The sequence below is a fragment of the Zootoca vivipara genome, chromosome 1, assembly GCF_963506605.1.
Source record: "Zootoca vivipara chromosome 1, rZooViv1.1, whole genome shotgun sequence".
Taxonomy (NCBI): domain Eukaryota; kingdom Metazoa; phylum Chordata; class Lepidosauria; order Squamata; family Lacertidae; genus Zootoca; species Zootoca vivipara.
The window spans coordinates 16,467,082-16,490,106 of NC_083276.1; the positions used below are offsets into that span (position 1 = coordinate 16,467,082).

At 44.6% G+C, this 23,025-nt stretch overlaps 1 protein-coding gene across 4 annotated transcripts in view; it reads right to left on the reverse strand.

Moving 5' to 3' along the window:
* The window catches only part of EML1 (EMAP like 1), a 124,927-nt gene that overhangs the window by 56,045 nt on the left and 45,857 nt on the right, over positions 1-23,025 (reverse strand). Inside the window, exon 1 of one of the 4 annotated variants that reach the window (XM_035106158.2) lies at positions 8,943-9,236. The exons of 2 other annotated variants lie outside the window; for them this stretch is intronic. In XM_035106158.2, coding sequence (XP_034962049.1) covers positions 8,943-9,012 — 70 coding nt within the window. In that variant the 5' untranslated portion in view covers positions 9,013-9,236. Of the gene's footprint in view, positions 1-8,942; positions 9,237-23,025 lie in introns of those variants that run through there. One more of the 4 variants, XM_035106186.2, reaches the window with a different exon arrangement.

The window sequence follows — 23,025 nt, forward strand, 5'->3', positions numbered from 1 at the left end:
CTCCCAGAGCTTGAGAAAGGGAGCTGTCATTGTCCAGGAGAGGCTGTAGATCTCTGATGATGCGTTGTACTGTTTTAACTTGGGAGCTGTATGTGATGACTAGTGGTGTTCTGTTATTTTCTTTTTTGGGTCTGTCTTGCAGCAGGTTCTCCCTAGGTATCAGTCTGGCTCTGTTGATCTGTTGTTTAACTTCATCAGGTGGATATTTTAGTTCTAAAAAGGTTTGCTGTAGATCTCTTAGGTGAGATTCTCTGTCTGTAGAGTTGGAACAGATACGGTTGTAACGTAGGGCCTGGCTGTATACGATGGATTGTTTGGTATGTTTGGGATGGTAGCTAGAAGCATGTAGATATGTTTGTCGGTCAGTTGGTTTTCTGTATAAGGTGGTGTCTATACGTCCATCCTGTATTTTTATAGTAGTGTCCAAAAAATGTATTTCTTGCATAGATTGGTTCAACAACATCCAACATACCATCTCAGGACTATTTAATTGTCAGCCATTAACACCCATCTACAGGTTTACCACTCCCATCAGCCCATCTCCCATTCCCACCCACCCCACCACCCTCTGTATATATATAGGGTCTGACACTTCTGTTTCTAGTGTATCTGAAGAAGTGTGCATGCACACGAAAGCTCATACCAAAATATAAACTTAGTTGGTCTTTAAGGTGCTACTGAAGGAATTTTTTTGTTTTAAACCATATATCTTAAGGATACCACAGTCTCCGCTATGCCTCATTTCCAAAAGGAAACACGGAGCCTGTGTATCGTAAGTATCTGGAATATCGTACTGCTTGGCGATTAGGGCTCCATGCAGCAATATTCTCACATGTGATGTAGCCAGACTTAAGCATCTTTCTATGAGTTTTAAGAGAGGAGTTAAGCGCCTGCTTTTAGCAAACACACCCGCCACCTCATATAAGCAACAAGTGCTTTACTTTGGGGGTTTGATCGTGTATGTGGAATTCTGTTCTTAAGACCAAACCAGACAAAATGCTAAATGCATCACTTGGAAGTTCCATCTTTGTCCCCCCCCCCATCCCCCCCAATACTTAATAGCAGCCTTGGGAGGAAATGATTTTTATCAGGGTTGTGGTGTACAGGGTTGGGTTGGTTATCCCTGTCCTCTTCCACCACAACACTGAAGAATTCCCCAGACTTCAATGGGGGAGAAAGAGGTAAATATTTTTCACTGTGATCTTGAGCAAAATCACCCCATATCCTGTAACTGCTACTAACTTTAAAAATAAAAACACTCACAAACTACCAAATATGCAAATTCAAGTGATGCATTTAGCATTGCCTCTAGTTTGGCCATAAAATGTAAACATTTAGAGAGATTACGCTTTTTGCGATTCCTACTAAGGAAATCTTTCCATCTAAAAACAAAAGAAACCTGACAATGCCTGACAACAATCTAGCAGGCAACGTTGTGTTTGGTCAACTTAGGCGGTAGACCTCCCCTCCCATATCAAAACCAACATTTGCTGAAAAAGCTGAAATACAAGTTTTGTGGCAGCCAACATTAAAGACACATCTTCCACTCCACTTTATATGCCGAGCGAAGCTTCTGGATCCCCACTGCGGTAAATAATTCAGCAACACTGGCAGTTAACTGAATATATACTATGCAGTATATAATAATTTTAAGTTATACTAGCTATAGAAAATGTCTCCAAGCCAAAGTCCAAAATGATCTAAATATCTAATATTTCACAAGACAAATAGTCTTTTTTAAACACAAGCCCTTGCCTATATGGAACCTGGTGGTCAATGACTGATGGTTACTTTAAAGAAAAAGCTGTTAGGGCTACATTCAATTAAACTGTTATGCTAGCAGAAGCTATCACGACAATTCCCAGTAGCACAAGGGGACTTCCCCTTCTCCCCATATCTCCTCTGGAGGATAGGGAGAACCCCCAGAACAGTGGGCAGGGGGAGAAGAGGGGCGACTGTTCTGTCGGGTCAAGCAGAAATGCTTGCGCTGACAGTACCATCTTCTTAGTGCTACACTGAATACAACCCTTAGGCTATATAACATTCATGTTTTGGAACAGGGATAGGAATGTCAACAGAAAAATGCAAAATTTTACCAATGTATTTGCCTGGTGTGATATCAGAATGACTCCCACAGGCCACAGTGACCAAAACTTTTCCAATAGTTTAAATGTGCATCTGCCTCTGCGTGGTTTCTATTTTGAAATAAGAGTCATGTCTTGTCTTTCATGACCCCATTCTGCATATACCTGACATGTTCCCAGACCACACTTCCTGCTTCCATATGGGGCATCTTCATATGAGGGTTTTGCCTTATCAAATAAACGATAAGCCATTCATCGTGGACTGTCAAGGACTATGGAGCTTAAACAAGATACCTCTTGGTCAGAGGCTGTTCTAATTGAGGCTGTGCACTCAAACCTGAGATCTCTTCCAGTACAGAGTCTATAGAAAATGTGCAACATCAGCCCCTGTGATTGGCAAGCAGACCAAGAGCTCTGGATTGAGCAGATCTCCTATATTAGGAATGTGGATTTCTGCCATTACTTGTTCATCAGAGGAATGCTTTACTGGCCTTCAGACTCCAAATGTTTCCATTTTCTGCTGCTTCCAGCTTCTCCACAGGCTCCAGGTCTAGATTCAGGTATCTCCAGCCTGGTCCTGACAGGAGTCGTTCCAGAAAGAAAGCTTTCAAGTACTTGCTACCGTTGCTTGCTACTGTATCCGTTTTCCAGAGTTGCATTTATTTTGGGGCTGTTGGAAAACTTGGGTTTCTTGGACCCTCTTTAGTATTTAATCAATGTTCCATTGTCACATGTACTGCAGTTATACATTTGACACTGCTAACTTCTGAATTTGTTGCATGTGGCATTGCTGGTCGGTGATTGTATGCCTCGTCTCCTCTGGTTAGGAATACAGTACACGGATTGACTCCAGGTGAAGGGCAGAGAATCTAGCACATAAATGTTTTAATAAGTAACTAAATATAGGTCATTACAAAAAAAAAATAGTGTGATGCCCCTCTGTGCTGTTTTTCTTTTTCATGGCTTGACTACAGCAACAACCAACTTATCTTCGCTTCTCTCTCCAGTTTTCCTCTTTCCCATGCACAGCTCTGCATCGTTTATGCACACCAACACACAAGAGTGCTTCCAGATGGGTGTTTACTGTGGGATCAGTGCTCCTCACGCAAGTTTTTCAGTGTTCATACAATGTTGTTGGCATCAAAATGCCTGCACAATATTCCCCATTCCATTTAACTTCACTTGACCTTTTGCAAGAAAAATCCAATAAGTAAAAGGGAGAAAAAGCCTTGCTGATTCTGTTGCAGTATCTCAACAGCCTGTTTGCAAATTAAGTTCCCATCTGGAAGCACACTTAACACTGCTATTTCAATACAGCCATCAGAAGAAAACACTGAGGTAACTAGGAGCTCGTCCACACTTACACTTGTCCCACTGCTTTCCCCCAGAAAACCTGCTCTTTAGAACTACAGTCATACCACGTGCTGCGTCCACTTCATGTTGCGTCTTTTTACATTATGTCCCGCGGCAACCCGGAAGTACCGAAAAGGGTTACTTCCGGGTTTCGCCACTCGCGTATGCGCAGAAGCGCTAAATTGCGCCGCATGCCTGTGCAGATACAACGCTTCAAGTTGCGGGCATTTCACATTGCAGGCGGGCCTCCGGAACGGATCCCGTCCGTAACACGAGGTACCACTGTACCTGGTTACGAACTTAATTTGTTCCGGAGGTCCGTTCTTAACCTGAAACCATTCTTAACCTAAGGTACCACTTTAGCTAATGGGGCCTCCCACTGCCGCCGCCGCACGATTTCTGTTCTCATCCTGAGGTAAAGTTCTTAACCCGAGGTACTACTTCCGGGTTACCGGAGTCCATAACCCGAAGTGTTTGTAACCCGAGGTGTTTGTAACCCAAGGTACCACTGTAAATCAGAGTAAACATCAACCAAATTGACTTTTGCTCTGATTCAGCAGTAAACAACAGGTTTTCCTGACAGAAGGAGCGGGGCAAGCGGAAGTGTGGATGAGCCCTTAATGAATGCCGAATCTTGGATCTTCTTGCCTCGTACAGAGAGGAAGACAGTTCCTCAAGATCCAAAATGTTGATACTTCAGTAGAATTACCCAGCAGCTTGCCACTCATTGACACAACCATGCCACCGTGCACAGGTTGAAAAGATAAACCCTCTCCTCTTTCCGAGGGGAGGGATTGTGAGAGGGTCTCGCTTCCCGTGCTTTGCAGGGGGGGCGTGGCTAGCACACAAGCCCCCTGCATCACTGAGAGTCCCTCGCCTGCATCATGCCCTCAGCCAGCCTATATGGCTGGCTGGCGGGGGGGGGGCGTGGTTTGCCGCTCTTAAGCAAGCATGGGACTGTAGCTCAGCCTGTTTGTTTCCTGCATGCACAGATCTCCCTCCTTCCCTCTATTCTCAGGCATTCAACACCTGACCGGTTGGTTGCCTGTTGAAGGAGGGGTCTGGTAGGAATTATTCCACTTGGCAAATTGGCACCAGCCACTTGGTTTTTCACCTATCTCGTAGCAAATCGTCACAACTTTGTAAGGTTTGGCGATTAGGCATTGGAAAATGTGTTGTGTGTTGGAGGGGAGGTTGTGGCCATCACCTATCCCACCCGTTGAAGGGTATTCCGTTAAAGGAATCTGGTGGTCATGGTTCCTGTCCAAAGCCCAGGTGATGGCTAGGGCCCTGGCATGACCCTCCGGTGACTCTGGGGAGAGCTTCCAATTGATTTGCATCAACAAGCACCCCCTACAGGTTGTTAACCCTTGTGTGACTTCCTGCAGAGCAGGCAGGAGTCAAGCATAGTCAGTTCGGATCAAATGCCTAAGTCAATCCCACTCACCTTCTGTAACCAATAAAGTTGTGGCCTTTTTTAGCCCATTAACCTAAAATACTTGTGTCCATGCGTCTTATTTCATCATGGGACAGGGCCTCGACCCACAACCAAGAGAAGAGATGGCTGTCTTACTGAAGGAAACCCAAGCAGCTGTTCCTTCTACAATGGGCTGAACAGCAAATTACTGATGACCAGTGGAAATTCTGGCCGGCATTCTTGTCTTTCAGTGCTACAGTCTGTCGCTATAAAATCAGTAAAGCACCTGCGTAGTGCTGGTACTATAAAGTAAAACTGACACACAGAGGACCTGTTGCATTCTCAGGCGAAGGCAGGCAGGCAGGCATACATGTGCAGCAGCATTCCTGTGCCTCTCTCAAAAGAACAGGGATGGTCTATTTACAACGCAAGATTTGCTAGTTTAAGGTGGGAGAGCAGAAATTCTATCCGATATATTTTATCTGCACAATCAGAATGAATCCGAGGGACCAAAAAGTAGTATTGAGGAATACGGCTTTCGAGCCGTTTGGCCCAAAAATGGCAAATAGGCCTTCCACTTTGGCAACTGTAACCCTTGTTTAAGGAGCCATTTGGCAACTAGCATGTATATATCTGATTTTCTGTCAGTACTCAAGATCCCACTTGGATTTTTGTTTTGCAATAAATATCTTTGTAATTTTTCACCTGCACATTCAATTAGGAATCACCCACATTCACCCTAATATTCATAATATTAAGCTGATGTGGTTTAAAATAAGTATTCCTATCCTCCTCCCCCAAAAAATATGAGAGCTCGGTAGTCACAGTAGTGTCATATAAAGGTAAAGGTAAAGGGACCCCTGACCATTAGGTTCAGTTGTGACCGGCTCTGGGGTTGCGGCGTTCGTCTCGCGTTATTGGCCAAGGAAGCCAGCGTACAGCTTCCAGGTCATGACAAAGCCGCTTCTGGAGAACCAGAGCAGCACACGGAATGTGTCATATACACCTGCTTATAAAGCTACAGTGAACAATGATTACTTAAGTGACAAATGAAAAATTGTAAAGCAACAGAAAACCCAGGGGGGTAGGAAACTGTGCCTCCTGACACACACACACTCCCCAGAGTCTTCATTTTAGAACTCAATGCAAACAAACAAAGGCTTGCTTTGCCATCCTGGACGGTTTGTAGAATGAAGTATTTTGAAAACCTGCCAGACAGGACTGAGATGTTAGGGGAAACACCTCATGAGGATAGGCAACATATGCTACTAAGAATACTATTACATTATCCAACTACACAGAATAAAATTTATTGTTGAACATTAAAGATTTAAAGCCAACTTCTCTCCATTTTCTCATAATTCTTGCTATTAAAATATCCTCCATCAAAACGTATTAATTGCTTTCTTTCCCTCAGTCTGAATTGCTCAAGCATATTCCTTTTTTTTTGTTCACAACACAAAAACTTGCTGACATCTTACTCTCTGTCCTACTACTGATCCACAGACAACCAGTTCAGATATAAGGAACTTTTTCTGATAAACTATAGCCTGTGCACCCAGTCATTGACCTTCCTCTTCCTGTCACATAACCCCCATATATACTGGTTTACCAGAAGTGTTTAATGCATAGTTGCCTACTTCAGATACTACAGGAAGCTGTGGTTAAACAAATCACAAGCCTGGGACCTGGACACAAGGCTAGTTCTTAGTCCAATTAAACAATGGTTTATCAAACTGAGATGTCTGAACTAGGCCATCAGCTTCACTTCCTTCTGAATTCTCCTTCAGCTGTTTTCCATCAGCTTCTAAAAACGTTATCAGTCTCTGCAGAAGCTTCATTCAAATTTGTTTCCTCATACTAAATAACAAAACTCTCTGAAGCTAAGGGCTTGTCCACACTCCCACTGAGCAGTTTTCCCTTTGCCCCACGCCTTTCCCAGGGAAAACCTGCTCTTTTGCTCTATATCGGAACAAACATCTGTCTGGAGAAAACCCAAATTGTTGTTTGCTCAAAAGTGTGATTTCCAGGGGGGGGGTGCAGTGGGACAAGAGGCAGTGTGGATAATCCCTAACACTGCATTCAGAACTTTTTACTGTCCTTCACAAAATTCTCTATACTTAGAACACCTTCCCAAAGTTCCAACGTGACTGTCAACCACTTTCCTTCAAAACTAGCCCTGTAACAAATTACCTCTGATTTGTTTTGTCATGGACCAGACTCTGTGTACCAGTATCATCCAATCTCTTCAGGGTAGTGCCTGTGGGTCCAGTTCTGCAACATCTTATCATACAAGCTAATCCTGTTGTAACCAAATGCACATGAGGAAGGCATAGATGATTCAGACTATTTGTGCTCTCTGCGAGAGAGGAAAACCATAGGCATGGAGAATGATCCATCAAAAAATGCTAATTAGCTAATGTGTTTTTAGAAAACAGCAGACTTCATGAAGCACATCTACAGAGATGTATTCCAGAATTTTTATTCTGCAACAGGGCTTCCATGCTATTGACACAGGGAGCTGTCTTGCCTGTACTTTGATTTATGGAATCTCATCCTTTGTCTCTGTCTTAGAAGATCTGCTCCTCCTCCTCCTCTGTTTTCTAACACTGAGAAAAATATAGAATTTAATAACGTACTACACAAATGCAGTATTTCACATATCTTCTTGTCCAGCCAACAGGCACACAATTTATATACAGTATAGCAATAAAAAATTACCTACATTTTACTAAGTTATGAGATACCTGCTGCTATTTAGTGATCATGGTTTAGGGTGGGGGAGAGAGAAACAAACTCTAAAGTCACAAGTCCAAATCTCTCTGCAACTAACAGTGCCAGGACTATTCAGCAGCAAGTGCCACTGAGTTCAGTGAGGCTTTCCTTCAGAATATTTTCTTCAGAATATTTTCTTCAGAATATTTTATTAGGATGAGTACTTTTAAAAAAATTGATCCCACTGATGTTGTCTAATTGGCAACCCACATAAATAATATAGAGCCAGTTACTGAACATTAATTCCTCCAAGTGACTCTCCCTGCCTTGTAAATTTTTACTGCAAAAGTTTACTGTAAATTTAGCTGACTTAACATAATCCCAAAGAAACATGCCAGAATCTAGAGAACTTAGAAACAGGCATTTTTCCATCTCAAAGCTGACTTCTGTTTACTTTGAAAATAGCCTCACCAGGAATGACACCTCTTCCACACTGTGCTGCCTTCGAAACAAACTGAACCCATCACCAGAATTACACAAAACGTCAACGATTCATATGAAAAATATGGTTTCACAAATACACATTAATCGGAGGTTTTGGAAGACTTTTCCCTCGCTCATTCAAAACCAAAAGGTCTGCAAAAAAAACAACAACCCAGAAAACACGTCACCCTGGACAAGCCTTTCGGTCCCCAAAGCTGTAGTCCCTACAAGTCAACCCTAGAAAAAGCGGAAACGAATCCCTTCCCTTTCCCAACGCACAACATGGGGAGTTTTCACTTTCTTTTCCAACTCTGTATTGCATCTTCCACAACACACACACGTCTACACATTCCTGCAAAGCAGAAGCGGGGAAGGGGGGGGGGGAGTTCTGCACAGCAGACATGAGCTTTCTCCCAAGCATGCATAGATATATATATGCGCACACACACGCACACACAGGAACAGAAAACTATTTCTCTGCTGTGCTGTCAGGCAAAAACAGGGTTGTGGCTCTGGAGGAGCCAAGTCATTCCTTCCCCTCCTCTTTCCCCGAGTCCCCCAGACTCGGGGTGGGGGTGGGGGTGGGAGGACGGTGAGCCGAGCAAAGGCCCCGCCGCGCTTCACCCGGGTTGGGATAACTGGGGACACGGGGGTAGCTTGTGTGGGTTCCTCCCCTGGGCAGCTTCTTCCTCTCGCCCCACACCATCCACCTTACTTGGCAAGAAGTAAGCGGCGGAGGCAGCAGGGCTTGCATTGCAAGGCAACATACCGGAGCCAGGACGGCGGGGGGCTTCTTGGCCACCCCCCTCCCCAAAACCCTTGGGCGTGTGTGCATCCGAGAGAGAAACCCTACTTCTCTTCTTCCCCCCCACCACCACCTCCCTTCTTACCGTTGCAGAACTGCAGGAGCGAGGAGGTGTCATAGAGGCTGCTGTAACTGGAGAAGCCGTCCTCCATCATCCTGAAGCCAGCTCCGCCGCCTCCTTGCCTTCCCCCCCACTTAGGGGTCGTCGCCCCCCCAGCCCCTGGCCTCCCCTTCTCCTTTTCTCCCGGCTCCTCTCTCGCTCTCCCGTCTCTCGCTGCCTCTCCTCTCTCCCGCTCCCTGCCTCTCGCTCGCTCGCCCACACATACACAACACACACACACCCCGCGCCGAGGAGAAGCCGAGGCGGTTGGGGCCTGCGCGCCTGCCTCCGCCGGTTGCCACGGCAACGCAGTCACTCCACCGTGGCTTGGGCCGCCGCCGCCGCTTCTCCTCCTGCTCCTCCTCCTCCTCTGCGAGGGGAGAGAGGATGGGGCAGGCGGGCGGGCGGCTTTCCTCTGAGATTTTAATATGTATATATTTAAGAACGCACGTTCTCCCTCTCTCTCCATTCTAGTGAGCTGGAAGGCTTTGCCTCCTCGCTTCTCTCCGAAATTTAGGGCCACCTAAAATAAAAGGCTGCGGGGAGAATTCTCTCTCTCTTTTTTTGGAGGCAAGGGCGTAGCCAGTATTTTTGGGGGGTGGGGCAAAGCCTCAGTTTGCTATGTATTTTTTATTGATTGAGGGAGGAATGATAATAATAAATTTTTATTTCATGCGCCCATGTTCGGAGGGGTGTTGTGGTTTGGGGTCGCATCCTTTGCGGAGGTGGTGTTTGGGGTGAGCATGGTGGCGCTAATGGAGAGGAAGACGCTGCCTTCTTCATCATCATCACTCCTCTTAAATGACGCCGAAGGAAAGGGGAGCCCCGAGCGCGCGTGGAGGAGGAGGGCTTCCCTCCGAACAATGGTTATGGGGAGGGGGGTTCATAAGTAAGGCAGGTGGTGGCCAAAAGGCGGTGTTTGGAGGCTGGTGGGGAGAAATGCATGGTGCGTGGCTGGGCAAGGTTTTCTCCGTTTTTCCTTTCCTCTCTGCCCCGTAAAAGTCGCCGGGGATGAGAGCGGCGATGGGAGTCGTAATAGAAGTAGGTTGGCAGCTATCTATCTCTGGGATTAAGGTGGGGTGGGGAGCCCGGCCCGTTCACACGAGCCCAAGACACGCGCCATGTCTTAGGCTCGTGTGAACGGGCCCGGCTACCACGAATCGCCCCGAAAGCCTACGGAGCTGTGCTTTGGAAGCACTTCCCAACTTTGCCAGGCGGGTCACGATCCAGCCTGGGCTGCCACAAGCGAGGGGCGACGCGCGATAATCCCACGAGTACTGACTGCGTGTGGATGTGTGGATTCGACTCAGCTTTGCAGGCAGCCTATGCTAATTGCTCTGAGCCGGCTGGGCGTGAAATCGCGCTCCCAAGCATGCGCAGAGTTCCTTTTCGCACCATCATCACAGGCGCACTTCTTATGTCCTCGAGGAGTAGCATTTCCAGAACTGCAAACGTAGGTTCCAACATGCACGAACTTCCCTCCCCAAAAATCCTGGCCTCCTTATAGGAAATAGGAGCAGCCCATTTTTTGGCCGCACCCTCCTTGGCCCGTTCGAGCTCAGCCTCAGCCGAGCGGCTCCTCCTTTCGACCCCGCCAGCCGCGCGGGGCGAGTGATTTGCAAGCCCGCTTTCAAAATACAGGCATGGGAGGGAGGATCTAGAGCGAAGAAGGGGGCGAGAGAATGGGGAGGCGCCGAAGGGCCGAGCGAAGTCCAGTAGGAAAGAAAGAGAAAGGAGGAAAGAGATTTGACGTGGAGTTGAGGGGTTATTGGCTGGCATGGATTTTAAAAACGCTATTCAAACCTAAGGTTCAGCCGGTGAAGATCAATTACTTGCGTATTTACTCTTAAGTAAACCTCAGTTGAGACAATGAGTCTTCCTCCAAAGTAAAAGCGTCTAGGGTTGCAGATAAACAATCCAATCTCAAGTATGCTTATTTGCAAGTTAGCCCCGCTGAGTTCAATGGGCCTTACTCCTGAGTAGGCGTGTCTAGGAATAACAAACAGCCTTAGTTGATACAGTATTGGGACTGACATCTGCAGCTACTGGGGGGAGTGGTCTGGGGGACGTGAGGCTGAAGAAAAAGGAGCAAAAACGGAGTGGATTATTTATTTACAAGACAATATAAAACTGCCTTTTCTTCACTGAGAAAAGAATTATCTAATTCATTTATTGTACCACACACAAAGATGAAAGTACTGCTGATGAGGGGTTTTTTTTTGTTCCAAAGTTTGATTCTGTCTATTATAAGGGGAAAGGGGAAAAGAGGATCCCTAAAATTTTGAAATAAGCCTCATTAAGCAATATGCATAAAATTGGGCTGCATAGCTTTGGTCAGTGTGCACAAGCCTGTTTATTCTGCATCCAGTAAGATCCCATTTCTGGTTTGGGAAGTGGTGTACATATCACCCATAATACATATCTGTCCTGTATCTATCTTGTCATTTCTTACAAGATACTGTTTTTAATGCGCTTTCCTCCATTACCAGCTTCTATCCAAAGTGAGGAAAAGAATGACCTAACAGCGTTTTAAGCCAGCAATGTGTCTTCTTTTTGGCGATCACTCGTAGCTGAGTAAGATTGTCTTCCATAAACAAGGTTTTAACAACGAGTCCGTAGGTGACTGTGGAGGCCAATTCTGGATCCACACGTCTTTCCACAGTGGGGAGTTGATCATGGTGAGGGTTTGCCAAGCGTGCCTTCCTCTTAGTATGTTTCTCCCTTGCGTCCTGAGATCAAGTGTCTTCAAAGCCCAAGACACCTTTGGTAAAGGCTGTTCTCCAACTGGAGCGCTCGCAGGCCAGTGCTTCCTAGTTGTTGGTGTTTATACTACATTTTTTTAAAATTTGCCTTGAGACAGTCCTTAAACCTCTTTTGTTGACCACCAGCATTATGCTTTCCATTTTTAAGTTCGGAATATAGTAGTTGCTTTGGAAGACGATCATCAGGCATCCGCACAACATGACCAGTCCAACGAAGTTGATGTTGAAGAATCATCGCTTCAACACTGGTGATCTTTGCTTCTTCCAGTACACTGGTATTAGTTCGCCTGATGTGTAAAAATTTTCAGAGACACTGTTGGTGGAATCTTTCGAGGAGTTGGAGATGGCGTTTATAAGTTTAAGCACATGTGTGGTATGTTTATCCAGAAATAGGTAAAGGTAAAGGGTAAAGGGACCCCTGACCATTAGGTCCAGTCGTGATCGACTCTGGGGTTGCGCGCTCATCTCGCATTATTGGCCGAGGGAGCCAGCGTATAGCTTTCAGGTCATGTGGCCAGCATGTGAGTGAGAAAACCCTTGTGCCTTTATATGTGAAATGCAGAAACAGCATTTCTTCCTTCACATTTCCCACAAGCCCTGTTCAGGTGCTTATCCAGAATGTACACAAATCTTTTTAAAACTGCTAGAGCTGAATTGGGGTGATATTTTTCTATTGCTTGCAAAATGGTTAAGTAGGATAATTTCCCACTAAGTAGAGTAAGATTTAATATAATTACAGCACTCTTGGTGAGATGTCAATGCACGTGTAATCTATACTTCATTAAGATGTCAAACACTTTTTGTATAAATCCATGAAAATCTCATTATCATGTCTGATTTTGATGACAAAACAATTTCTGCGTGTACCAGTGGAGATCCTACTGCAGTGAGAGGTTAATGAATCATTGCATCGAGAAACATTACCATTTTAGTAAAAGATGCCCTCTTGTCGAGATCAAGCACAGTAGGATTCCAGGGTGACAGCAGTTTTGCTAATAAACAGGCTTTCCCCATCATATTCTGAAAAGTAGGAGAGGAGGAATGGTGCAACACGGGATCAGCTCAGGCTGAAGGACAAGATGTAGCTGACCTGTATTCTCAAGGGCGAATCTATACACCAGAACAGGTTTGGAACTCGAATTGGGTGGTACCTCACAAATGTTTGGCTTTCATGTGGGCCCAGTGAGTGGTTTGAAGGCACATGATGCAACTTCCTTGCAGAAGCTAACAGATTCAGGTCTGATTAGTACGGGGGTAGGCAACCTCAGGCTCGTGGGCTGGATGCAGCCCAATCGCCTTCTCGATCCAGCCTGCGGATGTTCCAGGAATCAACGTGTTTTTACATGAGTAGAATGTGTCCTTTTATTTAAAATGCATCCTCTGGGTTATATGTGGGGCCTGCCTGGTGTTTTTACATGAGTAGAATGTGTCCTTTTATTTAAAATGCATCTCTGGGTTATTTGTGGGGCCTGCCTGGTGTTTTTACATGAGTAGAATGTGTCCTTTTATTTAAAATGCATCCTCTGGGTTATTTGTGGGGCATAGGGATTTGTCTGGCCCACCACATGGTCTGAGGGACGGTGGACCGGCCCACGGCTGAAAAAGGTTGCTGACCCCTGGATTAGTATATTCATGGAAGCCTGCTTGGACAGACAACTTTGAGCTCAGGGGAAGTGGGGATATAAATGCATTTTAATGAGATGAAATGTACCACAACATAGTATTATGTGCAAATAAGTGTGTGCACTTATTTGTTCTTCAGGTCCTCAGATGTTGCTGGGCTACTCCGCCCATCTTCCCTGATCATTGGCTAAACTGACTCCAGATTATGGGAGTTGTAGTCCTGGAACACCTGAGGACCCCAGGTTTTTAAAAAAGACTCATATAGGAGATGCTGCATGCAAAATGAAATGGTGGCATTAAGGTTGCAATCCTTTACACACTTTGCTGTTGTTTAGTCGTTTGGTCATGTCCGACTCTTCCTACCCCGTGGACCAGAGCACGCCAGGCACTCCTGTCTTCCACTGCCTCCCGCAGTTTGGTCAGACTCATGTTCGTAGCTTCGAGAACACTATCCACCCATCTCGTCCTCTGTCCTCCCTTTCTCCTTGTGCCCTCAATCTTTCCCGGGGAGTAAATCACATTGAACTCAGTGAGAGGCAAAGTAGAAATGTAAATAATTGCACTGTAAATGGGGAGAACCTCTATTGCTTAGAACTTTTGAAACCCTTTTTCTCTTTTCCACATGAGTCTTTTTCTTTCACTGTACCTTGATTCAAATTTGATAAGGTCACCAGAGACCAGATAGAATTGTCTCTGGGATCAGTTTTGGCCTGTGGACTTTCAGCTGGCCATCTTAAAAAAGCAACAACGGAATAACAGTGTTCACTTAAAGGCTTATATACCATTGGCCGGTGTGTGTGTGTGGTGGAGGGATTTAGCCAATTTTTTTAGAAATATTGAGAACCTCTGTGCATTGTGCAAATCAATGTCATGGTTTGGGCCAGGGTGATTTAGGTTTAAGTCTCTGAATGCAGGTCTATGATGCTATTATATTCGGGGACCAAAGGCTAGTGAAAGGGGAAACAGTCTGATAATTGCATTGCTTGAATTGCTTGATGCATTACAATCTTGTTAGGCTAGTGAAGCACAAAAGAAGAAGAAGAGGAAGAAGAGGAAGAGGAAGAAGAAGAGGAAGAAGAAGAGGAAGAAGAAGAAGAAGAAGAAGAAGAAGAAGAAGAAGAAGAAGAAGAAGAAGAAGAAGAAGAAGAAGAAGAAGAAGAAGAAGAAGACTATTTGCTCACAAGTGCGCACACCAGTATGATAGATTTGAAAGCATCTTTAATGGATCTTTCAGAACTAGGGAAAGATCACTGAAACAGCCTTGAGTAACCCATTGTTCAGTGAATGACATAGCTGATAGATTTGTACAAGCCCAAATTAGTTAAGTGGGGGTGGGGAGGTTGAGAGAATTGGAAGCCACCTAACTGTAAACATATAATTCCAAATTAAAGAAAATGTGACATTCTCTCTGAGGAAAACCATTTTGAGAAACTCTGCTTTGTAACTATGGTAGGTTGAAAGCCTTATGAATAGACTAATATGAACATGTCTTGTCGAAACCTCTGAGGTATACACATAAATGGTTAAATGTCATAGCTTAAAACATATTGAGCGCGAAGGATCAGAATGCAGACAATGCCCAGGCGATCGCTCTCTCCATGCAAAGAGCTGCTGCAAAGTCTGTTACAATATGATTAAGAATGGTCTCTGTAGCTTAATGCGAGCACATAATTGATTCTGATTTTAAGGCAAGGGGATTTTTCTCTCCCACCCCCTTCATAATTCGGTGTTAAGAGCATTCGGATATTGAGTGTGCTGTTCCCCATATTCCCTCATTATCCCTAACCTTGTTGCAAGATGACTGATTAACAAAACTACTATGTACTGCGTATCAAAAGATACACTTTAGCATTTCCACATCAAAAGCATGGTAATTCATATCTCTGGGATCCCCCACAGGCATTGTAACACGAAATTGCAACAAATATGTAATTTTAGTTCAAGAGCAAGGAGTTCCATTGCGCGCCGTTACGAAGCTGTAAGTGCAAATTACATCTTTTAAAATGCTTAAAATACCTGGAAGTCAATGCAACAAACATCTCCATCATGTCATTCATAACAAGTTTCCAGCAACAAAATCCATTTGAAACCAAAAACCAAAAGGCTCATATGTCTGCATTTAGGTATTGTGTTGTTTTGTATTTTGTGTTTTGTTTTAAATCCCAACTCTCCCACCAATTTTGGCAGCTGCTAAAATTATCAACGATAATGATATAGCCAACGAGGGGACTAAAAGAATCAACAGGGAGGAGGGGGGTGGTCCTGCTGACTTATAAAGAACACCCAACCTGACCACTAAAGCAGGTGTATGGAATCAGTGGCCCTCCAGATGTTGTTGGACTCCAACTCCCCAGCCAACATGACCAGCGGTCAAGGACGATGGCAGCAGCAATCCAAGAACATTTTGAAGCTTACAGGCTCCCCAACCCTGCACTGCAACATTCTCAGTGATGGGGCATTTGTGGCGATCCCACATGCCCCCAAGGTTCATCTGGCCTTTACCAGCGTAGCAGACCCTGTCTTGTGGAACTCCTTGCCAATAGAGGTTCAGCAGGAGCCACGCCCCCTTGCTTTTTGACATCTTCTGAAAACTATTATTCAGACAGGCCTTTCAAACCTGAGATTCCTTGCCCATTGGCTTTTACGGATATATCTGACATTCTTGGTTTTTAAAATATGTTTTCGGTTGTTTGTTTGTTTGTTTTTAAGTTGTGTGCTGCCTTGCAATATGAAAATGTGGTTTGTGAAAAATTATATACATACCCAGGTTGGAAGCCAGGCTGAGGCAGAACAAGGAAAGAAGTCCCTCAGGGCTGACTAGATTCCAAAAGATAAAAGCAGCAGGGGCTGGGGAGGATTGGCTCAGGACTGAAGTGCAGGATGAATCTCCCCCGCTGTGCTATTTCCCCAATATAAATCACCCCTTGAAAGCTGCTCTTAGCTTAATGGATCCCGTTCTGGATCCAAGAACTGTTTGGCTACAGTACCTGTTACCACATGGATTTCCAGGTTCGATTCAGTTGAACTGGTTGGCAAGGCTGGTGTTTCCCACTTCACTCCGTCCTGAAGCTGCACATGCAGCAGAAGATCTGGAGCGTCTCAGGAAGAAAGAAACTACCGTTTATGTTAGCTATGCTTTCCTGCTAGGGCGTCCAGAGCAGCTCAAGGTCCATTTGTAAGGGGTGGGGAGGAAGATATGCAGGAAGTGCAGGAAGTAGTAAGTTTTTTGACGTTTGCAGCTCAAATCCAGAATTAATTACAAATCACTACCTTTTTGAGCTGGGCAAATTTCAAACAGGGATGGATTAATCTGTCAATCTCACTTCCTCAGTTTTTACTCCTTTCGATCTTTTATTTCTCCACATTCAAACATCAGTTTTCTTTTTTCTTTTCTTTGTTTAAAGTCCGCACGGAAATTTATCAGCATTTTAGTGCTGGTTTCCCTTAATATACTGCATTTTTGCATAGAATGTTATTTTTTACTTATAGATACATTATATGCACACTTTAAAATTTTGTATGTGCATTTTTGTACACGTTACTTGACTGCAGAACTGCAATCCAAAATTGGGAGAACTTCAGGTGTCGAAAGATGCACATGTTCCAGTTTGCATTGTCTTTTGGAAAGCGTGAATTAGATAGGATTTTTAAATTTTATATATATATATATTTTTGAAAATTTTCAGTATAGAAATAAAGTGAAGGAAATGCAAAATAAAAAAAAAATGCAAAAAAGTGCCTAAAACTGTAATACAATACGGAATATGGGTATATGAGTAATATTATTATTTTGACAAGTATCAAATGGTTAGCAAGTCATTATAATTTTTATAAATGCATACCAAATATTGTTATATTTACCCATACACCATCTGCATCTAAAAGCAATCCGTTCGTATGTTCCAAGGGTTATCATATCTTTTATCCATTGATCAAAGGGGGGGCGTAGTGTTATCTTTCTAATGAATTGAAACCAGCCTTTTGAATTAGGTAGGTTTCCTTTTAAATCAAATTTCACTTCCATCCCTAGCCGTTAATTTCATCGCTAGCCTTTAGCACCACGAGAAGCAGACCGAACGCTCCCAGCCCTACACATGTTTAACAGAAGTCAGTTCCAATGAGTTTGAAGAGAGGTGAGTAAGGGGACATCAAATTGCTGTGCTCCTGTCCACACTTACTTGAACACTGGACTTACTTCAGAGTAAACACCACTAGGTTCAGCATGCATTTCCTTGAGCAGGCAGAGGGCCTTCTCGGTAGTGGCACTCGCCCTGTGGAACGCCCTCCCATCAGAGGTCAAAGAGACAAACAACTATCTAACATTTAGAAAACATCTGAAGGCAGCCCTGTTTAGGGAAGTTTTTAATCTGTGACATTTTATTGTATTTTAATCTTTGCTGGAAGCTGCCCAAAGTGGCTGGGGAGACCCAGCCGGATGAGCGGGGTACAAATAATAAATTATTATTATTATTATTATTATTATTATTATTATTATTATTATTATTTAAAAACAGTCTGTCTAGAGCAAGTGCCTCAGGCGAGCTGTTCTGTTATTCAGCGTTTTCAAAGTAATACATTCCAAGTTAGATTCATATCTTTCTTTATTACCATAGCTACTCTGAAACAAATTAGAAACAAAGGCATATGGCAATATATCTACATACCTGGTGCCTATCTGATAAAATGCAACCATTCCTGTAAATAAGGGAGGACCTGTGGGAACTGCAAAATATATATTTAAATGTATTCAAGCCAGGCTCCTTTGTGAACTCTTGACAGCAAGTTAACTCAAAACTGCTCCTGCCTTGGTTTCTAAATATGCATCTAGCTGGTCTCAGAGATCAGCCAAGGATGTGCTGTTCTGAGTGCCATCCATTCAAAATGCACAGTACGGATTTGACGGCGGCAGTGCCACAATTATGGAATAGTCTCACCAGCGACAGGCAAGCATAAGAAATCTGGCACTATCAACAGGCGTGACGCCAACGTACAAAAGAACAGGTCCCCACCCTGTGGAATATACAGTCTAAAACAGGCATAGGCACACTCGGCCCTCCAGATGTTTGGGGACTACAACTCCCATCATCCCTAGCTAGCAGGACCAGTGGTCAGGGATGATGGGAATTATAGTCCCAAAACATCTGGAAGGCCGAGTTCACCTATGCCTGGTCTAAAACCTAGCACGGAGACAACACAGGAAGGTAAGGGAACAAGATGTAGCTGCGTGAATATGTATTCATTTTAGTTATGCTTAGGCTGTACACATGCCATACATTTAAACCACATTACCCCCCCCCCCCAAATAATCCTGGAAAATGTAGTTTACCCCCATAGAGCTACTTTTCCCAGCACCCTTAACAAACTACACTTCCCAGTATTCTTTGGGGGAAGTCATCATTTAACACCACTTTGGGCATTTTTAATAGAGAGGCTTCCCTCTGTGTGGTGGCAGCAAGCGGGTGCCATTACAGTCCCTGACTGTGTTTCCAGAGCTTCTAAAGGTGTGCATGTTGTTTTTAGAGCACTTTGCTAATATCTTCTGCTACTTGTGGGGTGCCCCCCATCCCCTTCTAGGGCTCATCACACTTTGGCGTTCCCCATAACTCTACCCCTGGACTAATGTGAGTGCAGGATTTCTCTGCCCACCTGGCAAGCAGGCCCCACAAGCTCAATATAATGGGTTATGACTAGCCAATGTGTGCCACTTTGCAACTTGCTGAGGTTATTGTAAAATGATTTTCTCATTAGGGCACAATGCAATTAAGGTAAATAGGGCCATCTCTGGGGAACAGCTGCACGTTTGGTTAAATTAGCAATCAGTGCCAATAAATAATACCACATGGATACATTTATATGCTGTAAATTATCCACCCGGTGAGAGCAAGCTATCGTTTGTGTTGTAGTATTGTAGTATGAGGGTTATTTTCTCCTGGAAACTTAGAATTCAGAATTGGGTTTACTTGCAATGCAACAGGCCTAACCATAGTCAATGAACATCAGCTAAGGACGGGGACCCTATAGTACTCCTGATGTTCTTGGATTGCATCTCCCATCTTCTCTGACCATTGGTATGGCTAGCTGGGGCCGATAGGCATTGGGGAGTACAACAACATCTGGAAAGCCATTAGCTGCCAAGTTCTCTCTTTTTTTAAGGAAAATTCCCTTATGCTGAATAGGCTTCCTCGCGAGAAAAGGGAAAACTTGGCAGCTATGCCCCTGAGCAAGAGATCTGGATTTTTGCATATCTGTTTTTGCTTAGTAATAATGATATTATAATTTATTATTTATACCCTGCCCATCCTGCTGGGTTTCCCCAGCCACTCTGGGCGGCTCCCAACAGAATAATAATAATAATAATAATAATAATAATAATAATAATAATAATAATAATGCTATAAAACATCAAACATTAAAAACTTCCCTAAACAGGGCTGCCTTCAGATGGCTTCTAAAAGTCAGATAGTTCTTTATTTCCTTGATATCTGGTGGGAGGGTGTTACAAAGGGCGGGTGCCACTACCCAGAAGGTCCTCTGCTTGGTTCCCTGCAATTTCACTTCTCGCAGTGAGGGAACCGCCAGAAGGCCCTCGGCGCTGGACCTCAGTGTCTGAACAGAACGATGGGGGTGGAGACACTCCTTCAGGTATACTGGGCCGAGGCCGTTTAGGGCTTTAAAGGTCAGCGCCAACACTTTGAATTGTGCTTGGAAACGTACAAGTGCTTAACAAAAATTGTACAAATACTTCATCAAAGCATTTCCAGCTATGTTAGAGAACGTCTAAACTGCTCCCAGCTACACTGGAGAAATCAGAATATCTGAGACTCTTTCTGTGGGCAGAAACATCCATCCAGGCAACCCACAACATTGTCACAGGATTAAGGAATGTCTCAAGAGCAACCACAGGGAAATGGATGATGTCAGCCTTGTACCACAAAATGAATCACGGCTGTTGTGCCACACAGAAAACGTGACAAGGTAAATAGACCTTGAGGCCTTATCTTTCTATTCCCTTGGTGTCAGCGAGATGCCCTCCTTTCTGCTATTAGCTGTTCCGCTTCTCTTTGCCTGCAGGTAAAACTTCCCATGGACACAGTTGAGGCAATTTTTGCTGAGGCAATTGTGAAACAACAGTAAAACTATTATGACTTGCATGTAGTGGATTATAGTTGAGGTACAGCCTCTAAAAGAATGTTATTCCTTTTAAGTTTGTTGCTGTGTGGCATTGAAAAGTTGCTGCTTATGATTCTTTTCCAGAATTGCTTGGATTTATGCATTATTTAATGTGGCAACTTTGGCTCGACATTTCCGTGGCTTGTGGTTAAGAAAAAGCAATCTAACCGAATGAAGCAGAGGCACCGTCAAAGCAAGAAGGAAAGAAACCAATATTTTCTTGGTTAGCTGTGAGAAAATGCAACAATATGAGCACTTTTTAAAAAATAATTTGAGCATCATTTCATCATATTCATAATTTAAATATTCAGGTTTTGCTGGGATAGTACTGTATGTAATGAATTTTAATATTTTAATTATTGTCGTGTAGATATTTGTGTAAAGGCATGGTCCACACAATAAACGGATATGATGATGAATATTATTCATATATTTTTCTTCCCTCTGGAGAGCTTAGAATAGTGCACAACAGGGGTGAGAGACATGGGTGGCACTGTGGTCTAAACCACTGAGCCTCTTGGGCTTGCCGATCGGAAGGTCGGCAGATCGAATCCCCACGACAGGGTGAGCTCCCCTTGCTCTGTCCCAGCTCCTGCCAACCTAGCAGTTCGAAAGCACACCAGGGCAAGTAGATAAATAGGTAGCACTGTGGCAGGAAGGTAAACGGCATTTCCGTGCTCTCTGGTTTCCGTCACGGTGTTCCATTAAGCCAGAAGCTGTTTAGTCATGCTGGCCACGTGATCTGGAAAGCTGTCTGTGCACAAATGCCATCTCCCTTGGCCTGAAAGTGAGATGAGCACCGCAACCTCATAGTCGTCTTTGAGTGAACTTAATCGTCCAGAGGTCTTTTACCTTTACCTACAACAAGGGTAGAGCTAGCTGCCTTCATTATGGCTCACCCTCAAAGCAATGTGCATTCTGTTGTAGTAAGTGAAGAAAGGGCCGTCTCTTTGGGGCACTGCCATGGAGTGGCTGGGCGCAGAGGAATGGTGGGAGGAACCAGATGGGGAACCCCCAAGGGAAGAAGGCTCAGAGCCTGGGGATTGGTGGTGGGAGAACGATGAGCAGTCAGAGGGAGAAGATTGGGAAGAGGAGGTGTCGGAAGCTGAAGAGGTAACAGGGTTTAGTGAGCAAGAGGAAGTTGTGGCAGAGAGAAGTCCAGAATCAGAGGCAGATGCGGAGGCTGGAGAGGAGAGAGGCCAAGAGGCAGAGGAGAGTCTGGCTGGTGAAGAGTCACAAGTGTCTCCTCCTCCTGCTGCAACAAGCTCCCCCCCCCCGGTCTCCCAGAACCAGGAGAGTCATGAAGAGGGCAGGTGGAAGAGAAGTTAGCTTCATGCATGCACAGTCTCAGATTGCTTGGGGAAAGCCATAGGGAGGAGGGAATTAGGCAACTTTTGGGAGACAGGGACCTTCAGTCTCAGCAATTGCTTCATGGGGGCAAGACCTACCGGAGATGAGTTGCTGTGCTCCTTAGGCCTAACAGTCCTGTGCTGATCCTGTTTTCGCTAGGAAAGAGTTAACTCCAACTTGCTCAGTGTGATTTACTGCTGGCACTTTGGGTATGGAATGGAGCCAGCAAAGGAGACAGTGTCCAAGGCCATTGCATGCTTGCCCATGAGGGAATGAGGTCCTTGGGTTGCAAAAAGCGCCATGGAATTCTACTCAATATGATCCAGAGCAGAACTCTGACGTATTGTTGTTGTTGTTTAGTCGTTTAGTCGTGTCCGACTCTTCGTGACCCCATGGACCATAGCACGCCAGGCACTCCTGTCTTCCACTGCCTCCCGCAGTTTGGTCAAACTCATGTTCGTAGCTTCGAGAACACTGTCCAACCATCTTGTCCTCTGTCGTCCCCTTCTCCTAGTGCCCTCAATCTTTCCCAACATCAGGGTCTTTTCCAAGGATTCTTCTCTTCTCATGAGGTGGCCAAAGTATTGGAGCCTCAGCTTCACGATCTGTCCTTCCAGGGAGCACTCAGGGCTGATTTCCTTAAGAATGGATAGGTTTGATCTTCTTGCAGTCCATGGGACTCTCAAGAGTCTCCTCCAGCACCATAATTCAAAAGCATCAATTCTTCGGCGATCAGCCTTCTTTATGGTCCAGCTCTCACTTCCATACATCACTACTGGGAAAACCATAGCTTTAACTATACGGACCTTTGTCTGCAAGGTGATGTCTCTGCTTTTTAAGATGCTGTCTAGGTTTGTCATTGCTTTTCTCCCAAGAAGCAGACGTCTTTTAATTTCGTGACTGCTGTCACCATCTGCAGTGATCAAGGAGCCCAAGAAAGTAAAATCTCTCACTGCCTCCATTTCTTCCCCTTCTATTTGCCAGGAGGTGATGGGACCAGTGGCCATGATCTTGGTTTTTTTGATGTTGAGCTTCAGACCATATTTTGCGCTCTGCTCTTTCACCCTCATTAAAAGGTTCTTTAATTCCTCCTCGCTTTCTGCCATCAAGGTTGTGTCATCTGCATATCTGAGGTTGTTGATATTTCTTCCGGCAATCTTAAT